The sequence below is a fragment of the Trichosurus vulpecula genome, chromosome 4, assembly GCF_011100635.1.
Source record: "Trichosurus vulpecula isolate mTriVul1 chromosome 4, mTriVul1.pri, whole genome shotgun sequence".
Classification (NCBI taxonomy): domain Eukaryota; kingdom Metazoa; phylum Chordata; class Mammalia; order Diprotodontia; family Phalangeridae; genus Trichosurus; species Trichosurus vulpecula.
Genome location: NC_050576.1, coordinates 366,728,899 through 366,750,254, shown reverse-complemented (window position 1 = coordinate 366,750,254; position 21,356 = coordinate 366,728,899). Strand labels below are relative to the sequence as shown.

The following is a 21,356-nucleotide window of genomic DNA, read 5'->3' as shown; positions in this document are numbered from 1 at the left end:
TATTTTACAGAAGAGGAAACCAAAGATGAGACCGGTAAAGTGGCTTGCCCATCATCTCACATGTAGTAAGTGCCAGAGTTGGCTTGCAAACACAGATTTTCTGATTTCAAATCCAATGCCCTTTCTAATATCCGATGCTGTTCTGAGTCTGAATCAGTCTCCACTCCAGAGTCTGGAGCTCTTCTGTGGGTATCCTGACCTTTGATTCTAAAGGATGTGTGAGCCAAGGGAGAACTGGTTTATCTGCATGAGGTCCTTTCATATACTTTAGTTCCCTGGCCCAGAAGGTAGTCATGTCAGTGATTTTTGGAGCAGGTTTATTGGTGATCATTCCAAGTATGTTAATGAATAGCCCATGCGGCTATTCATTAATAGGGGCAGCACCTCAATGGAAAAACAATGAAAGGTTATAGTATGTAACAAGGGATCTGAAAATGTCAAATCATTGATGTTTCTTCCTTATTCAATCAATGGATATGTATTAAGCTTTTACTATGTAAAAGGAACTGCAGTAGGGACTTGAGGTGTTGCAGAGGTGAATAGGACAGAATCCCCACCCTCATGGAGGTTCCAGTCAAATAGGGAAGATGTACATATACTATATGTGCATATACATATATATGCAAAAATTTATAAAATAAAGAAAAAATAGCTATTTCTAATTTGTGTGTGTATGTGCACGCACATGCAACATTAAATGCCATAAGAATGTTAGAAGAAGGAGGGGGAGAAAATTTGGAACTCAAAAACTTGTGGAACTGAGTGTTGTAAACTAAAAATACAAAATAAATTTTAAAAAAGAATGTTAGAAGGGCTACAGGAGAGGCACAGTTGCACAGGAAGGAACATTTCTGGCAGGGTAAGGGACACAGTACAAGGGGAAAATCAAGGAAGATTTCTTAGAGTGGTAGGATTGGGTAGGACCCTGATAAGTTACCAAAGGCAAAGAGAACATGCCAATCCGAGAAAACATCAAGACTGTAAGCTCCATGGCAAGGGTCCTTACCTGAAACTTTTTCTTTCCCCTAGCATGCTAGTATAGTGCTCTGTTCCCAGTGGGCACTTAATAAATATGACTTGAATGAATGTTGAATTAGTCCAGGGATGGCAAAGGAAAAATGCAAGGCACCTTTAGGAATGGCTTGTAGTTCACTTTTAAGCATAAGGGAGGAGTGCCCATGGTACTTCACGAGTAATACTGGAGCTTATAGCATAATAGGAACAATCCACAGTGAAGTAATGGTTGAAATCGTGGAAATGGATAAGATAATCAAAGGAAGAACTATAGAGGGGGGGAACTGAAGAGGCCAAGTAAGAACCTGAAAGAATGTTTAAATTTAGAAGTAGAAGTAAGAAAAGGAATTAGTAAAGGAGACCCCCCCCCAAAAAAAAAGTGGTAAAAGAGAAAAAGAAAGAAGATAGTGCAATCTTTTGGAAATGTGAGCTACTAGAGAGAGGTCAAATAGGCTAAAACCATTGGATGTTCCCATTAGAAGAATACTGGTAGCCTTTAAGAACATAATTTCAGTAGATGGGTAGGGGTGGAAGCCAGATTGCAGAGGACAGAGTGAATGGGTGATGAAAAAGTGAAAAAAAATAGATTTTGAACAGTTTGGCAAAAAAGAAAGGAGAGAGCTTAACTGGACATTAGCTTGAGGGTATAGTACAGTATAGGAAGGGTATTTTAAGATAGAATAGACCTATCTATAGGCAGTGGGAGAGAGAGATACAGAAGATGCAAGACAAAGAAGGAACTGATAGAACAAGGTCCTAGAGTAGGTAGGAGGAGTAAGATTAAAAAGTTCAGGTTGAGTGATTAGCCTTGGAAAGAAGGAAGGATACTTCTTCCTCAGAGAGAAGATAGATGAATATGTAGAAAAACTTTGAGAGGATCAAAGTTAGGGAAGTTTATGTCATTGGGTCTTCATCTTCTCAGTAAAGTAGGAAATGAGGCCATCCGCTGAGAATGACGGGTTTTGGTAGGATTGAAGAGATAGAATAAGCTTGGATTTACACATTCTAAATTACTATAAATATTACTATAAATATTAAATGCTCCCACATCTTCAAGTTTTAAAAAGCTTAAAACTGAACTAAGACTTCGGGGATACTTTGTATAATTCAATTTGAAATACTTTTAATTTAAATTAAATTTATTTATTTAAAAATTACAGGCCAGATTTCATTTTGAAAAACCATTTTTTAATAGAGCTCTTAGTTGGAAAGAGTATACTTGTTAGAAGAGATCATAAATGTTTTGTGTTTGTTTCTTTTTATCAAAAACATGCTAAATTGATTTCATTTTGGTAGTATTTATGAAGAGCAGGTTTTCTCAAAGCATTTTAGCCATAAGATTATTTTTTTTAACCGAAGATAGATAAAAGTTGTTTAGACTCCAGCTAACTAACTTTTATTGGTCACACAGGCACCTGCATTAAGCTGCTAACTGAAAAAGTTGAAAAGACAGTGTCAAATCACAGAAATGTGAATAAACCAGTTGGTGGAATTAATGTTGCTGAGGCATTTGTCAAAAAAGAAGAATCACAAGAAGAATTAAAGGTGGAGTCCCTTTTTTTACGTAAACTTTCCTTTCTTTAATAGTTTTTATTTCTTCCAGACCATAAAAATTGGAGTTGGAAATCTGCCCGTGTTAGGCTATCAGTCTTAATAGAATACTGATTCTCCCTATTCAGCCATTGTTTAGCACTGGGGGATAAACTGTGGAGAATGACCTCAAGAGGCCCAGCAGAATGAATCTGATTTAAGGGTGTAGTCCTGAGCTCCTTTAACTACATTAGGCGGAACGGTGATCAAACTTTAAAAGCCAGGTGTTCTCTTGGGACTGTCTCTCAGTAGTTTTTATCTCTGGAGATAAAGTGTGAATATGTCGTGGATGTTTTGGACATAACTAATCTGTGTTCTGCCTGCTCCAAGAATTGAATAAGATTTAGTCATTATCACTGTTTTGTTCACTAATTTTCATTTAAATTTTATTTAATTTTTAAAATTATATTTAATTTTTAAATTTAACTACATTTAAATTTTATTTAATTTTTAAATTTATTTAAATTTAAATTTCATTTAAATTTTATTTTCATACTACCTTTCCTACACTGAAATGCATGTCTTGTCCTAATAATTGGCATTCATATAGCACTTTAGCATTTGCAAGGTGCTTTACATATTCTCTCCATTTGATCCTCTCAGAAGCCCTGGCAGGCAGGTGCTCTTACTATTCTGATTTTAAATTAAAACCAAAATTGGTTGAGATAAGTGAGGAAACTAAACTTGAGATTTTTCCCAGGTCATGCAGCTAGTAGGTGTCTGAGGCAATCGATTAATCGATCATTAAACATTTATTAAGCACTTACCATATGCGAGGCACTAGCTAAGCCCTAGAGATACAAAAAGAGTTAAAAGATATTCCCTGCCTTCAAGGAGCATATAGTCGAGGGGGCATGATTTAAACGCAAGTCTTCCTGACTTGGAAATGACTTGGCTTCTCAAAGGTTTTGCCAGTGGAATGTAAAGTCTGGCAGATCCCATAAAACTAGAAAGGCTTTGAATATGGACTTGGCAGTGAACTGTGTACCTGTGACCAGAGGACTGGTTTAACTAGATTCAGAGAGACTCATCACCAGGTAGACTAAAGCAGAAATATCTATTACGTGGCCATATTGCTGCCCACAAAGAGTGCAGCCTGACTTAGATTAGAATGTAATTGGGAAATATTCAACAAAATAAAAATACAACAGAACATAGGTAATGTTAATATATGGTTTTCTAAGACAATATGCAGAGGGATCCCTCCCTTTCTTGTTGAGTTTAACGCCACTAGACTACAAGGTGATGAATTTTGTGGTCATAGCAACTCAGGTTTTTTACTAAATTGTTAGGGGGAGATAGTCTGCATCAATAGAGAGGGTATCCATGTCCACAGCCAACAAAATCAGAGCCTTCAAGTATTTAAATCTGTAAACTATAAAATTTGAAACTCCTGAGTTACTTTTATTACTCAGCACTCTTTTCCATATAAAAGTGAAAAACTTTTTAAAACAAAGTTAAATAGTATTTCACTTTATCATTCAGTCAGAGAGTCATAATTCAATTTTTCTTTTAGGTTCAACTTCCCAAGAAGAGATTTTTTTTCCTTTCATATCTGATTACTATGGAATTCTTTAATGATTAATTATTTGGTTTTAAATGACTAGAGAGTTCCAAAGGACCTTAAAAGACTATATATAATCCATCATCTGACTTCTAGGGCACAACTGATTGTCCTCGATTTCACATCCTTCTGTTTTAATGTAATTGATATATATTTTTGTTTTCATTAATACATTAGTGGTTAACAGTAGTCCTCAACAGCAGAGAATATATGTCATATGTATCCCCTCCAAAATAAAAAAATTTTCTCAGAACCCAGATTGTCCAAGGGCCCCTTCCCCTGCCTCATCCTTAGCCTTAAGAAGGCACCTGTTTGAAGGTCCCTCACCCAGATTTATAACCTCAGTATCCTTCCCTGCCACCCTGTCTCATTCATCCCACATGCCCAAGTTTCCACATATCCACAAGTGCCAAGTGTTGTCATTTTTTTTCTCTCCTAACATCTCTCCCATAGATCTCCTTTTCAGAGCTCACTCTGCTACTGCCAGATTTCAGGACCTCCTAGTCTCTGCTGCAGTAGACCTCTAGTTGGTCTCTCCATCACAAGTCTCTCCCCACTTGTATCTATCTTCCACTTAGCTACCAAAACAATTTTCCTAAATTGTAGATCCAGCCATGTCATCCCCTGCTCAGTAAACTTCAATGGCTCCCTATTACCTCCAGACTCAAATAAAGTCCTTTGTTTGACATTTAAAGCTCTTCACAACCTTTCCTTCTTTTCCTAATTTTTTGCCTTGTATTCCCTTTCATACACTACAGTCTGCCCATTCTGGCCTAATTATTGTTCCTTCCTGAGATGCTCTGTTTGCCTTTGTACAATCTAGATTCCCTTACCCTAGAGTGCTCTCCTAACTCCCAAATCTGGAAATCCTTGGTTCCCTTTAAATACTGAGCTCAAGCGCCACCTCCTCCAGGCAGCCTTTTCTGGTCCTCTTTTCCACCCTCCTGCTCCGCCACAGTTGCTAGCATCATCCCCTCTAAGGCTACTTCTCATCTACTGTGTATTTATCTTATATGTTCTGATTAACATATCTTCTCATCCCCCCACCCCCACCTGGGTAACTTCCATGAGAATACAGAATGGTTTTTCTTTTTCTCCGTATCTCCTGTGCTCAGCACAGTGTCCGGTACCTAGTAAGTGCTTAATAGATGCTTATTGATATCTATCCTCATTTTAGTTTATGTTCTTCATTTGTGCAGTTGAACAAATAGCTCTATTTTTAAAAGAGTTGGTGGGTTTTTTGCCTTGCTGAGCAGATGCCATTCTAATTAGACTCACCTGAAGTTACGGACCCAATGGAAAATTCCTGTCCTAATGGTAGGTAGAGAATGGTAATGAAATCAGAATGCTATCATTATCCTATTGGTAAGGTTCTCCCAAAATGACATTTTTCCTTCGAAATAAAACATTCTTTTCTGTTTGCTTTAGTGTGCAGATGTAGATGATGATGACTGGGACACATCATCTTTGGAGGAGGAAAAGTCTTTGGAGAAGAACGTCGGAAAAAAACCAAGTGGGACCGCACTTATAAAGGTTGAATCTAATACCACTCATGTTACAAGTGCCTGGGGTGCATATACACCCAAAGTGCCCAAAGCAGAAGGTCAGCTGCATCAATACTGTTGTTGAAATATGATCAATATTCTGGTTGTGTCTTTAAAACATAGAGAATTCAGATCAATAAAATAAGAGTCTATCAATCAGTTAAAAATACACACAAAAATTAGAACTGATAATTTTCTTAATTTATTTTGCTGAATATTGAATATAGTCAAGATATCAGTATCCCTCATCAAATGGATTTAAATTTTGATGTATACTATTCTTTTTAATTTTAATATTATCTTACTCTATGTAAAAAACTAGGAGTTCAGAAAATGCAAGATTCAGATATGAGATACTTCTATATAGCCTTCCTTTATGGAGATGCTGGTATTTATCTTTGTGGAATGAGGGAGGAGCACTGGAAGCCACATCATTACATTAACCTCCTGTGTAAGCTGCCCTGGATCAGGGATCAATGCATTTTGGGTAATAGCAGGTGTGATCTTTTCCCGACACTAACTCCTTCACTCTTCCATATAAAGTCATTGGAGTCATCCTTGCACTGGACTTACCTTTTCTCATTGTACAAGCTGTGTTTATCAAACCTCTCCTTGTCAAACCAGGAGGCCAATTCTCCATCCACTCTGTTTCTTGCAGGGATCCCAGGCTAGTCTGTCAGCCTCCAATGACCAAGAACCAGCCATCCCTGAAACTATTACTTGACTCTCTTAAATCAGCCTAAGGAAGAGCAGTCTTGGTTAGACAGCTGCTTTTTCTTTCCCACATGACTCTGAAGCAATTCTAGCCCTTCACACTTATAGCCTGGCTTTTGTAAATAGTGTTTTATTTTTATAACATTTTAATAGATTTGAGAATATTTTTGCATATTTAATTGAAAACTTGAAATGCTTATTGTTGACTAAGTTGATTTTTACCATCTTATATTTTCATCTGTAGACTAGCCAGTTTGGCTGCTGTTGAAAATCATTTTTGTTTTTGTCTTAGAACTTTTCCTTTAGCTGAAAAAGTTAAGTGGAAGCATGTTATTAATCCCTGCAGCATTTCCTGTCCAGCTCCATCGCTCTGATTCACATAGTGTGGAAATTACTCTAAGTTGAAATATGATAACTTGGAAAAATCCACTCTTAACCACTAGTTTATTTTGTTAAGCCTGATACATATTCTTATCCATTCATAATTGTAGAATCCTGGAGTAGAAACTTCAAAATATATGCATTATCTTCTTGCTACCTCTTTTGATAGAGGGAATATCCATTTGTATAAGATACAGTTCCATTTGAGTATTTGGGTCTTTTCAAGCCTTTACAGCTGATTACAAAAAACAACTCCAAAACAGATATGCTTGGATTCAACATTAATTCAGTCACTGAAATAATTTTCACTTCATTTTCTGTGAAGAATCAGAATAGAAAAGTGTTATGTTTTACTGGTATTTATTTAATTGTCTGCTTTATCTTTGATCTTTTTACCAACAGGACTTCAAGAAGCTGATACAAGTACATTAAAAAGCAGCTTAGTAACTGTAACTGACTGGAGTGACTCTTCTGATATATAACTACCATGCCTTGTCAGATGTGACTCCCTGGTGCCAATACTGATTTCAGTAATCTGTCCACATGGTTCTAACTCTCATGCCTTATCGTATTTCTCACAGTAACAAGGAAGCTTATTCAGAGAACAAAGGTATATTTAATGGCATTTAAGTATTCATTGAAAAACCAACTCGATAAGCCAACAGTATTCTGAAGCATTAGAGTGTTAAAAAAAAGACATTTGCTGTTTTAAAAAAAAAACTTGTCAATGCATAAAACATTTTTTCTTCAGAATGGTACTCAAGTAGTAGCGTATTTTTTTTCAAATAATTTTTAAAAATCCGTTTTTAAATACCTTTTACCCTCACAGGATTTTTTTGTTGTTGAAAATAATGACATTTTCATGTTGCAATTTAAATTTTCACATAATTTATGTCTCACTTTGTGTTAAGCTTCACAATTCTGTTTGTATTAATCTTTTAAACCAAATAACAGAAGTAATGCATACTTAAAACATTAGACTGGTTATTTTAATATGCAGTTAATTCTACAATTAGCAAGATATAGCTACATATGTTTATGTACATATACATATGTATATGTTTATAGGCCTGAGTTACTTTCAGTTTAAGAATTGTAACCAGAACTGTCAGTGTATGCAGCATTGAGACACTTTAAGCATGTTTACAATGAGAACATTTATTTTAACATATACTGAAATGCTGTTTCTGCATCATAGTGTACCTACTTTGGATATTTTGTGAGTAAAGTATAACTTTTTAAATGGCTAATTAAGTTGCCTAATAATATCATTAGAAAAGACAGAGTCATTACTAAATTCATATGTATATTTGCGGTTATTTACTTTTTACTTTTTATATTTTTATTTTAATAGCCAGCCTGTATTATAAAATATCTAACTTCAACAAATTAAGTTGTATTCTTGCCCATATGACACTTGTCAGAGGCCAGGAAATTCATATCAATTGTTTTTGCATTTTTATACACTCAAAAACCAAGCATTTTTAAAGATACTTTGTGTATTTTGAAACAAAGAGACATTTCAATTAAATGGCTATGTTGAGGTTTTGATTTTATTTTCTCTTTAATTGTAAACCTCTCAAGTAAAATCCTACATTGTATCAGCGTGACTGGGCCTGAGTTATTGCAGATATATCTAAACTACTTCTTTACGAATCAATTTTTTTCTGATTCAAACTGTTTTTTTTATTTCAGAATTCAGTAAAGGAGATGTTCAACAGTCATAATGAGCAAATGCTGTGATCTAATGTTAGAATTACAATCGAGTTATCCTCATGTCTTCCTGTGACCATTTAGGAAATTTCCTCAGATTTTACATAGCAGACATATTATACTGGTGTACTTCACCTTACATGATGTGTGATCCAGAAAAGTTGTACAGTATAGAAACTGAATCAAACTTTCATTTACTAGACAGAGATAAGCATCAAACAGCATGCTCCATATCTTTAGTTACTGCCACGCATTATCCCCCTTCTGGCCTCTCTCCAACCAACCTGAAGAGAATTAGGACTTAACATTATCTTGCTTCCTCTCCCATCCCTCCCAGGAAGGGAGAGGTAAGACAATTTTGGTAGACCATTTTAAAAGTCTAGCTATTTTTCTGAGTAGATCAATAAAGAACTAGGAAAATGAGTGGAGAAGACTCCATTTGAAAGGATGCTTTATAGAAACTGAGCTAGCTTGGGGTTGAGTGAAATGCTTCTTCATAAAAAGAAAATTGGCTTAAAGCCACATGACAAAGAATAGGCGCTAAGGATCAGTTTGTGAGCCAACTATAATTTTTCCTTGTGTGATCCACAGAAAAGAGTACAAAGTGAAATTTATTAATATGCAGATGATGCTTAGCTCTCTTGAGTCCAAAAAAATCTCACAAAACTTTGTGAATGAAGAGAAATAAGCTAGATAAGCATTACTGGGGGAGGAGAGGAAAAAAATAAATTATATTATATATTTTCCTCTCCTTCCTAGAAGTATAATCATGTTGTGATCATTATTCTATATCAAATGATTCACAAATAACTCATGCGCAAATTTCTGGCCTACTGGCTTGGAACTAAGTCTAGTAGATGATCTGAACGTTCATTGACTGAACAATCATTTTGTCCTATTTAGAAATCTCACCTTCTTCACCTCTTGCTCCAGTGATCTCATAGTCTAGCTCTTCAAAGTGTTCGGTCATTTATTACCAGTTGTATAAGATCCAAGGCAGAGTTCCAGTGTATCCGTATTTTTGGTGAAGAAGGGTGCAAATCTAAATTTAGCCTCTAGAACATTCATTGGGACTTAATTAGACCATCATCATGGACCTACTTTATAGTTTTTTATTTCTGTATCTGGATGCTCTAGATACATATTTTCTCCTTTTGTGTACTCAATGCTTATGAAATTTACTAGCAAATTTCATTCAATGAACTTGAAGATTATTAGGTTAGAATCCAAATCCACAGATAGGTGGTGCAGGGGATAGAGCCCCGGACCTGGAATCAAGAAGACCTGAGTTCAAATCCAGGCTCAGACACTTAGTAGCTGTGTGACCCTGAGCAAGTCACTTAACTTCTGTAGGCCTCCCTTTCCTCCTCTGTGTAATGGGCATAATAAATAACGCCTACCTCTCAGGGTTGTTGTGAGGATAAAAGGAGAGGAATAAGCACTTATCTAGCACCTACTACATGCCAGGCCCTCTGCTAAGCACTTTACAAACGTCATCTCAATTGTTCCTCACCACAACCTTGCGAGTGAGTTAGATGATAAATATCCACTCTGCAAAGCTTAGGTGCCGTATAAACGCTAGCTATCATCCTCATTATTCTTATTTAATTACGGGTCACCCTGAGCATTATACCTGTATACCCTACTAGAAAAGCCCCCTGAAACAACGCAAGACTTAAGGGTCAGTGCGATTTTGGCCAAGATCATTTCCCTGCCACTCTCCGGGTACCTTCTTCTCAAACGTCCCAATCAGCGTCACTGTTTTGACAGGTGGTGAGAAACAATAAAATGGCCCATAAGCCACCAGTTTCTATCCCACTTAACCCCAACGGTTTTGGAACAAATTCGGATCCCTCCAATGGGTCATCAGCTTCAACTCAGTTCAACAGACTCTTACCAAGCACTTATATCTAATTCACAGCAAGTCAAGACGTCACCCTCGTGATGTCATCGGTCCTCTTCCAGAAGGAAGAAGGAGCAACGAACAACAATATTAAGCACGTGCCGTTTGGGGGTGGGAGTCAGCTTCAAGCAGTCGAGTTTTTAGGTACATTCAGTTTTCTATTTTAAATGAACAGAAAGTCAAAGCCTTTGTCTTTTGAGTTACTGGGAAGGTTAACCTGAAAATACTACACCTATGGGCTAACCGGTATCTAACAAAGTATTCCATATTTTAGGTCTTATAATCAATCAGTTAAAGTACCTGGTAAGTAAACCTGTTTATTTTTTTTTATAAGAAAGCCACAACAGAAAATGATTAGTACGTAACTGTGTAAGAAAATTTACATCCATAAAATCAGCAATGCTACCATTCATATTTTAAAAATAGCCTGTGTTAATTACAGCGGAACCTTGATGGAAATCATTCTATGAACAGTTCACATTTTATGACAAACTCGGACTTGTGATTTGTAGCAGTGCTGTTTAGACATAAGCATTCTTATCAAACTGTTTTGGAGGGCTTGTGTTTTTAAAATCTCCTTCTCCCGTCGGGTACCTTGTCCGAGAGGACAAAACAGACGTGGCTCCGTTGTACGTATATGCCATTCTGAAAGGCAAGAAAATAATTTTGCATATTATAACCCATATCTGGGTATGGGGTGGGCGGGGTAAGGGGAGATAGTTATTTCCCTTCTTTTTCTATAAATAACTCAGATCATGTTTCCTTGGCATTTACTTATAATACTGAAGTCCACCAAGCATTTGAGGATATCTCATTCGTGTTTTTTAGTACTTTTGCCTCTGTTTTTCCCAACTCTTAAGCACACATCATCCATCCTATAGTCAAGGAGACGCTAGAGATTTCTATCAACAATTTCTGCTGCAAAAAATGAGTTTTGGTCAGGCCAAAATGATGGCTATGATTTAACAACCTCTCTGTCTGTTGTTTACTTTAAATTCTAAGTAGGGCTTTTCCATCTTGACCTTGCCTGAGCTGAATTAAGAGGAGAAGGGTTTGCCGACACCTTGACCTGGGAATCTCTCTCACCAATCTTGTGGAAGGTTGATGGAAGTGGGGAAGATTACTGGACTCTCCAGGTCAGGGATAGAGAGTTCAGTACTAGAACCTCTCCCTGTGGGGGAATTTCTTCACTCTGTACTCACACTTAAGACTATTTTTGTATGTTGAAATATAATAACCTTTATATCAATACTGTTCTTGAAGGTTTACACAGCATACGACTGAACTTATATAGTTTCAGAACAGTCTTCAAATGAAGTTTCAAGTAACTGGTATGACTAACTGAGGGTGTCCCCTGCCAAGCAAATCTATTAAAATTCTTTCTTCCTTATATGCAACCTTTCCAGATTTGATGCTGTAGAGTTTTTCTTCGAGAATTATATTAACTATATACAATTTGTTTTTCACACGTGCAACCTTTCCAAATTTGATGCTGTAGAGTTTCTCTTCGAGAATTATATTAACTATATACAATTTGTTTTTCACACGTGCAACCTTTCCAAATTTGATGCTGTAGAGATTCTCTCCGAGAATTATATTAACTATATACAATTTGTTTTTCACACATGTAATTTAGAATCCTAGTATCATAGTTTCAGAAGCACTGAAGGGAACTTAGAGTTCATCACGCGCAAGGCTCCTCATTTTATTAATAATTGGAGAGACCCAGAGAAGTTAAGAGATTTGCCCATGATTAAACACACAGATATTAAAGAGCACAGCTGGAATTAGGACAATTCTGGACTTTTCAAATAGATCATTTCTGTCTGCATTTCTTACCTGGGTGTTTTGCTATTGTCAGATATCGAAAAGCAAAATATAACACCGCCAATTATGCAAAGTGAAGCTCCAGCCCATCCAATGAACAAAGCGGCTCCTAGTTCATATCTGCCAAAAAGCATAACATGGGTCTTGAATTACTTATTTTGAAAATATATTGCATTTTAGATCTGAAACTCTGATGGTGAATTATTAAATTATGCTCTTCAAAGAAAGTGAGTTAGAATAATTTATATGAGGCCTTTTAGCATTTGCATTTTATTAGCCACAATCATCATATTTTTTAAAAGGAGAAAAAAGTATATCATTATCATGTCAGAGGGTTTTGTTTAAATCAGTTCAATTCAGTAAACATTTATATTAGGATACAAAACCAAGGCAGTACCTGTCCTCAAGGCACTTTCATCCTGCTATTGTGACATATGCACATAAATAAACAAACACAAAATATTTTTTAAATTATTTGAAGAATGGGAGAGAGTAGCCTACAACTGTGGGGATCAGGAAAGTCGTCCTCATGAGTGGTGACAACTGAGCTATGCTTTGAAGGAAGGGATTCTAAGAGGTGGAGATGAAGGCATTTAGAAGATGCTTATAGAAAGAAAGGAAGGTTGAAGATGTATGTTGAACACAGATGACAAGACACTTTGGAGAGAGTGTGAGAAGAAGAGCAGTGTGAAAAAGAACTATAAAGGCAGGTGGGAGCCTCTGCTAGTGAGAAAAGAAAGATGTGATAGACCAGTAAAGAAAAGAAAAAAAGTATTAAGGGAAGTTTAAAGAAAGTGAGAGTTAACCAATTGCTAATGGTCACTTTGTATTTCCTAACTTCCCAATTTAGAATGAGAATAAAGAATCTTAGGGTGATAGGTGATGAGTACCAGACTTGGCATCCTAAGGCATCAGGCATTCTAAGCTTTATTCCTGGCTCCAACACTTCATTTTATGCCCATAGGCGAGTTACCTTGCTGAATCTATTTCCATATCTGTAAAATGGTACCTACCTCACAGGTCTATCATGAGCCCTGTGTAGATGGTAAAGCTACACAGATATTAGTTTACAAGATGACATATCTTGAGCTCAAAAGTATCATAGAGGACATCAAGTCCAAGCCTTGTTTTCCACAGCTGGGGATGCTGGGGTCCAAAGAGATTGAGTGACTTGGCCAAGGTCAAATGGTCATTAAGTGGCTGAGCCAGGCTCTGAACCCAAGTCCTCTAACTCCAAACCCAATGTTGTTTCTACTCTACCACATCATCTTCCACTGAGTTACTATTTTCTCCCTCATTACACCTTGCTCCTTGAGAACAGATGCTAGTTTTTTTTGCTGCTATTTGTATCCCCAGTGCTCAGTGCGGTTCCTAGCACATGTTGTGTTGTTGTTGAGTTGTTTTTCAGTCGTGTTTGATGCTTCATGATCCCATTTAGAGTTTTCTTGGCAAAGATGCTTGAGTGGTTTGCCTTTCCCTTCTCCAGCTCATTTTACAGATGAGAAGACTGAGGCAAACAGGGTTAAGTGACTTGCCCAGGGTCATACAGCTAGGAAGTGTCTGAGGCCAGATCTGAATTCAAGATGTTTATTGACTGACTAGAAAGGATGTTAGCTATTATGAATCCCAGTGACTCACCTGATGTAAAAATCTGCTCTGTGGCATCTCTTATGATGCTTAATAAATGTTTGTTGAATTGAAAAGATTATGAATGATGCTTTTACCCCCCAAAAGGGACCAAAAATACATGAACAACCACCAACCCATACACTTGCTTTGTCATCTCTATAAAATCTTGAGAACATACATAGAGGGAACCTTGATAAAACATGAAAAGGGAATAGGCCAGCTTTTACAATTTTATACAATTAATCACATAAACATTTACACAACAGAAGAGGTGTTGAGAATTTAAAGATTCCACTTCTAATTCATTGATTACAAGAAAGCATTTGACTCTATTAATAGAGTAAAATACCTCCTTGGAGTCTGTCCATCATAGAATAAACCTCGCTTATCTGAACTGGTTCAAAGAGTGAAGAATTGTACACACATACACACACACACACACACACACACACACTACTCAAGAGGGAAGTAGGAGAGAAAGGGGTAGGGGAGTGGAGTGTGATGAGAGAGAAGGTAGATTCAGGAAGGTAGTGGTCAGAAGCAAAACAGACTTTTTAGGATGGAACATGGTGAGAAAAGAGAAGGATAAATAGAAGAGAATAGGATGGAGAGAAATATACTGTTAGTAATCATAACTCTGAATGTGAATGGGATGAATTCACCCAGAAAATAGAAGATAGCAGAATGGCCAAGTAGTTAGACTGTAACAGTATGTTGTTTATAACATACACATTTGAAATAGAAAGACGCACAGAGTCAAAATAAGAATCTATAATGTTTCATCTCACATAAAGAGGTGAAGATAGCAATCATGGTCTCAGACATAACAAAAGCAAAAATAGACCTAATTAAAAGAGATAATGCATCTTGCTAAAAGGTACCATAGACAATGAATAGTAATACTAAACATGCACTAAATGACAGCATCCAAATTCTTGAAGGAAAAGTTAAATGAATTACAGGAGGAAATAGACAGTAAAACTATGCTAGTGGGGAACCTCAATTTACCCTTCTCAGATCTAGATATATGTAACCATAAAATAAAAAAGGAGATAAATAGAATTTTTAAAAAGTTAGATATGATAGACCCCTGGAGAATACTGAATGGGAATAGAAAGAAGTCTACCTACCTTTTTTCTCAGCTGAAAACAGTTGACAGGACAATTTGGAAGACAGTGTGAGAAGAGCAGTAGGAAAGAGAATTGTAAAGATAGGTGGGAGCCTCTGATAGTGAGAAAAGAAAGACATGATAGACCAGTAAAGAAAAGAAAAGAATATTAAGGGAAGTTTAAAGAATGTAAGAGTTAACCAACCAATTGCTAATGGTCACTTTCCAGGGTGATAGCATAACCTTCACAAAAATTGACCATGTATTAGGGCATAAAAGCCTTACAAATAGGTGCAGAAAAAAATATTAAATACATCTTTTTCAGAGCATAAGTACATTCAATAATGGGTCTTTGAAGCATAGACTAAAAATTAATTGGAAATGAAATTTTAATGAATGAGTGGGTCAGAGAACAAATCATAGAAATAATAATTTCATTAAAGATAAGAACAATGAGGCAACATGCCAAAATTTAAGGTGCAGCAAAACCAGTACTCAGGGAAAATTTTTTACATCTAAGTGCTTACATAAATAAAAGAGAGAAAGAGCAGATCAATGAATTGGGCATGCAGCTAAAAAAACTAGAAAAAGAATTTTTAAAGTCTCCAATTAAGCACCAAAATGGAAATCCTGAAAATCAAAGGAGAAAGTTATAAAACAGTTTTTTAAAAATGAAAATAATAAGTAATACTAGTAGCTGGTTTAATGGGGGAAAATCAATAAGGTAAGTCATTGGCTAATTTGATTTTAAAAAGAAAACCAAATTACTAGTATCAAAAATGGAAAAGGTGACTGCACAACCAAAACAACAGGAATTGTTTTGTCCTATTGTATGCCAATAAAACACAATTTGAATGAATAAATGTTTATAAAAAATTAAAATTGCTCATATTAAAAGAAAAGAAAACAGATTGCTTAAATAACTGTAATTTGGAAAAAGAAATTGAGCAAGCCATAAATGAGCTCCTTAAGTGGGAAAAAAAACCACCACAGGATCAGATGTATTTACAAGCAAATTCTACCAAACATTTAAAGAACAATTAATTCTAATATTATGTAATCTGTTTGAAAACACAGGCAAAGAAGGAGTCCTATCCTTCTATAATACAAATATGGTTTTGATACCTAAACCAGGGAGAGCAAAACAAAAGGAAAACTAGACGAATTTCCCCAATAGATATTGATGCAGAAATTTTAAGTAAAATACTAGCAAGGAGATTACATGAATAAATCATAAGGATCATACACTATCACAAGGCCAGGTTTATACCAAGAATGGTTGGTTTAATATTAAGAAAACTATAAGCATAATTGGCCACATCAAAAATAATAAAAATCATGATTATATCAATAGATGTAGGAAAAGCTTTTGACAAAACATGACACCCATTCCTATTTAAAAAAAAAACACTAGAAAGCATAGGAATAGGTGGAACATTTCTAAAAATGCTAAACAGCAACCATCTAAAACCAAAAGCAAGCATTATTTGTAGTAGCAATAAACTAGAAGCCTTTCCCATAAAACCAAAGGTAAAGCAAAGATGTCCATTATCACCATTGTGCGTGCTCGTGGTTTGTCCTTCTTTCTTGAAGAGGACCATGACATCAGGGAGATAATGACATGACTTACAATTGAATTGGATTTGAGTGAGGGAGGGCTGTGCAAAGTCATCAGCCTCACTTTCTCCTCCATAGACATCTGGGTCCAGTTGCCAGATGCAGATCAGGATGACTGGAGATGACCCAAGATGCAGTGGGGGACCTTGTCCTTTTTAAGCTAAGGTCTTTTCCAGTTCTTACTTTGAGTGAGGCAACACCCATTTAGTGAAGAGGCCTCTTTAAGAAGCAAGTCAAGGGATGTTCCTTTTAATTAAAAAAAATATATTCTAAAAGTGCTACCAAAACAAGACAAGAAAAAGAAATTAAAGGAATAGGAACAGGCAACAAGGAACCCAAACAATCACTTTGTGCAGATGAAATAATATATTCGCAGAACCCTAGAGAATCAACTGAAGAACTAGTTGAAATGATTAACTAGCAAAGTTGCAGGATATAAAATAAACCTATACAAATCATCAGTATTTCTTTTTTACTACTAAGAAAATCCAGCCAGAAGCTACTTAAAAAGAAATTCTATTTAAAACAACTACAGACAATATACAATACTTGGGAGTCTACCTGCAAAGACATACCCAGGAACTATATGAACACAATTATGAAACACTTTCCTCATAGACAGATCTAAACAACTTAATAAATTTTAATTGCTCATGTGTAAGCTGATTCAATATAATAAACATGACAATTCTACCACACTAATAAAACTACCAAAGAAATTAGTTTATAGAGCTAAACAAATAACATGAGGGAACAAAAGGTAAAAAAATATCAAGGAAATCAATTTTTAAAATGTGAAGGAAAGCAGCCTCACAATACAAGATCTCAAAATATACTACAAAGTAGTAATCATCAAATTCAATCTGGTATTGGATAAGAAATAGAGTGGTTGATCAATGGAATAAATTTGGTACATAATATTCAGAAGTAATTGAGCACAGTCACCTTGTGTTTGATAAACCCGAAATCTAGGTTATTGGGGCAAGAATTCACTGTTTGACAAAAACTGCTGTGAAAACTGAAAAGCAGTCTGGCAGAAACTAGGCATAGTAAAGCATTTCATACCGTATACCAAAATACACCCAAAATGCATACATAATTTAGACATAAAGGGTGATAGCATAAGCAGTTTGGGGGGTATGAACAAAATTACCTGTCATGTCTATGGATAAGAGAAGAATTCATGACTCAACAAGAGATAAAAAGATCATAGGATGTAAAATGGTTAATTTTGATTGCATTAAATTAAAAAGTTTTCACATAAAACCAATGTAGCCAAGATTGGAAAGAAAGCAGAAAACTGGGGGGTAGGGAGTGTGGTGGAATTTTTACAGCAAATTTCTCTGATGAAGGCCTCATTTCTTAAATATATAGAAAACTAAGTCAATTTTATAAGAATATGCATCATTCCCCAATTGATAAATGGCCAAAGGATATGAACAGACAGTTTTCAGAAGATATCAAAGTTATCTATAGTTATATGAAAAAATGCCCTAAATTACTAATAGAGAAATGCAAATTAAAACAACTTTCAGGTATCAATTCATGCCATCTGACCAACTAACATGACAGAAAAGGAAAATAACACACTGGAGGGGATAGGAAAAAAACAAATGTTATTGAACTGTTGGTGGAGTTGTGAAATGCCCAACCATTCTGGAGAACAATTTGGAACTATGCCCAAAAAGCGATAAAATTGTTCACACCCTCTGGCCCAGCAATATTGCTACTAGGTCTATACTCCAAAGAGAGCAAAGAAAAAGGACAAGGACATATGTGTACAAAAATATTTATAGCAGTCTTTTTGTTGTGGCAAAGAATTGGAAACTAAGGGAACTTCTATTAACTCAGAATGGCTGAACATGTTATCATATGTGATAGAAGTCTATTGTGCTATAGGAAATGATGAAGGAAATGATTTCAGAAAATCCTAGAAGAGTTATATGAGCTGATGAAACGTGAAATGGACAAAACTAGAAGAACACTGAGTACAGTAACTACAGTATTCTAACAATACTCAATCATAAAAGGCTTAGCTACTCTGATTGATACAGTGACCCATGACAATTCCAAAGGACTCATGATGAAAATGCTATCTCTCCTCCACAGAAACTGAAGAACTCTGAGTGCAGATTGAAGGATAATTTTTTTCACTTTCTTTTTCTTTTCTTTTTTTCTTTTTTTGTAATGTGGCTAATGTGGAAATATGTTTTGCATGACTTCATATGTATAATGAGAATTGTATTTCTTGCCTTCTCAACGGGTGGAGGGGTGGGTGGAGGGAAGAAGAGAATTTGGAACTGAACATAAAAATAAATACAAATTTTAAAACAGAGAGGAAATAGCATCCAAGAGAAAGGATACTATCATAAGCTGCAGAAATCAAGAAGGATAAAGGCTGAGAAAAAGCAATTAAATTTGGTAATTAAGAGATCATTAGTAACTTTAGAAAGAGCATTTTTTTGTTGAATAATTAGATTGGAAGCCAGATTGAAAAGAGTTAAGACAGTGAGAGGAAAGGAAGTGGAGCCACCTACTGCAGGCAACCTTCCCAAGGAATCTTGACAAAAAATGGAGGAGATAGAAAGGGTGATAACTAGCAGGGACAGATCAAGTGAAGGTTTTTTGAGTATGGGGAAGACATGGGCATGTTTGATGGAAGTAAAAGAAGCATGGTTGAAGATGAATGAGAGAGCAGGGATGATGAGAGGGAGAAATCTGCTAGAGAATACAGGATGAATGGAATCATTTGTGCACATAAAGGGGTTTGCCTTGGCCAGAAGGGCCCCTTCTTCATGTGAAATAGAGGTTAGAAGTGGTAAAAGAGCACATAGTGGCAGGAAATACCTGAGTAATGTTGAGATGAGGGAAAGAGGAAAAGAGAGAGCTCTCCAAAAATGATCTCAATTTTTTTCAGTGAAACATTGGGCAAGATTCTCCACCAAGAAGATGGTAGAGAAGAAGGGATGAAAAGAGGAGGATGAAAAGGTCTAGAAAAACTGCTGTGATGAGTGGGATAGTGAATCAATTAGGGGGACTTGCTGCAATAAGTTGAGATTACATAACATTAACTTGCAGTGACTTCTGGTTGCATGATTTCCTCCAACTTCATTTAACAGCATGTGAGTAAGAGTAAAGGCAGTGAATGGTGGAAATGATCTCAGGCTGGTATTCGGCAGGGCAAGATCTTCAACAGGATAAAGAGAGAGAAAAACGCTGTCAAATTGAACTGGTTCATTAAGGAGTCAAGATGGAGAAGGGAAGAGAGTTATCTAGTGCTGGGGTAATGACCTTGGAAAGAACCGAGGGACAGAAGGATTGAAGGTTAGAGGGCAGATGAAGAATAGGGTTTGGAGTTGTGAGGCAGAGGGAGAGGTGGAATAAAAGAAGATTATGATCTGACAAAGGAATCTCCAGGTTCACAAATATGTATGTAAGTCACTTGTGGGTAATGACAAGATCATGGGTGGGGCGGAGGAATTGGCCATGGGAAATGGAAATAGAGAATATGTCCTCTGCTCCTCCACACAAATATAGTTTGTATGTCTAAAGGATATTAGTCATTTATGTGTTACCTCTTTTCCATGCCAGTAAAACAAGCAAACAAACAAAAAACCCAACTCTATTTCATTGCCAGACAAGGATCCTAAACAATGTAATTAGAAGAAGTTTCGTGAGTAAACCAAACTGAGCTCCAGAGTGAATTGGACTTAAGGTTTGGTTTTTAAGAAAGAAATCTAGCCAGTAAACCCCAAGTGAACTAGGCAGCTTTTGGTCATCAAAACTTACCTTCCTTTGGAGAGGAGAAGGAGAGGGAGATGGAAAGGGAGAGGATGAGCTGAATTACCCTACTAGGGGGGCCCCATTCAGGCAACTTGGACTACTCACAGGTTGTGTTTGTCCTTTGTTCTCCAAGAGGACCATGACATCAGGGAGATAATGACATGACTTGCAGTTGACTTTGATTTGAGTGAGGGAAGGTTGTGCAAGGTCACCAGCCTTACTTTCTCCTCCAGAGCCATTCACTCTGGAGCTCATAGATTGGACTACAATAGGTCCTTGCCCCAGCACCACTTAATGGCAATTTTTGGGGCCCTCCTGGCTCAGAGTGAATGTAAATAACAACTGTTTCTCTTTTGACCAGAAACCCTGAGATTCTTCCTCTCCCAGTTTAATTTTTTTTATTAAAGGGGCCATCCCTTGACTCACTTCTTAAAGAGACCTATTCACTGAATGGGCATTACCTCCCTCAAAGTGAGAACTGAAAAAGATCTTAGCTTAAAAGGGCCAGGGTCTCTCATTGCATCTGGGGCTATCTCCAGTTGTCCTGATGAATATCTGGCCACTGGACCCAGATGGCTCTGGAGGACAAAGTGAGGCTGATGACCTTGCACAGCCCTCTCTCACTCAAATCAAAGTCAACTGCAAGTCATGTCATCATCTGCCTGATGTCATGGTCCTCTTCAAGAACGAAGGACAAACACGACAACACAATGTATGTATGTATGTATGTATGTATATGTATGTATTTGTGTGTGTATGTAGATACAGATACAGATATAGATATATGTCTATCTATCTGTATGTATCTATTTAAAATCTCAATTGACCATGTTTGTGGCTTCACATTTGGCCAGAATAAGAGTAGAGATTTCTCTTGATCCAAAGACTGTCCAGGCAAGACAAAAGACCCTATGGACAACCTATTCTCTATTTCCCACTTGTCAAAGCAAAGAGAAATATTATCACTAG

General features: G+C 36.4%; 2 protein-coding genes across 6 annotated transcripts in view; one reads left to right on the top strand and one right to left on the bottom strand.

Annotated features, from left to right (window-relative positions):
• DZIP1 (DAZ interacting zinc finger protein 1) overlaps positions 1-8,408 on the top strand; it is an 83,041-nt gene extending 74,633 nt beyond the window's left edge. For all 3 annotated transcript variants that reach the window (XM_036758145.1, XM_036758147.1, XM_036758146.1), the window contains 3 exons: positions 2,426-2,559; positions 5,597-5,771; positions 7,210-8,408. In XM_036758145.1, the coding sequence (XP_036614040.1) occupies positions 2,426-2,559; positions 5,597-5,771; positions 7,210-7,289 (389 nt within the window). In that variant the 3' untranslated portion in view covers positions 7,290-8,408. The remainder of the gene's footprint in view (positions 1-2,425; positions 2,560-5,596; positions 5,772-7,209) is intronic.
• A 2,513-nt stretch (positions 8,409-10,921) lies between these two features.
• CLDN10 (claudin 10) overlaps positions 10,922-21,356 on the bottom strand; it is a 118,882-nt gene continuing 108,447 nt past the window's right edge. For all 3 annotated transcript variants that reach the window (XM_036757137.1, XM_036757138.1, XM_036757136.1), the window contains exons 4-5: positions 12,263-12,370; positions 10,922-11,068 (exon numbers count right to left, since the gene is read on the bottom strand). In XM_036757137.1, coding sequence (XP_036613032.1) covers positions 10,945-11,068; positions 12,263-12,370 — 232 coding nt within the window. In that variant the 3' untranslated portion in view covers positions 10,922-10,944. The remainder of the gene's footprint in view (positions 11,069-12,262; positions 12,371-21,356) is intronic.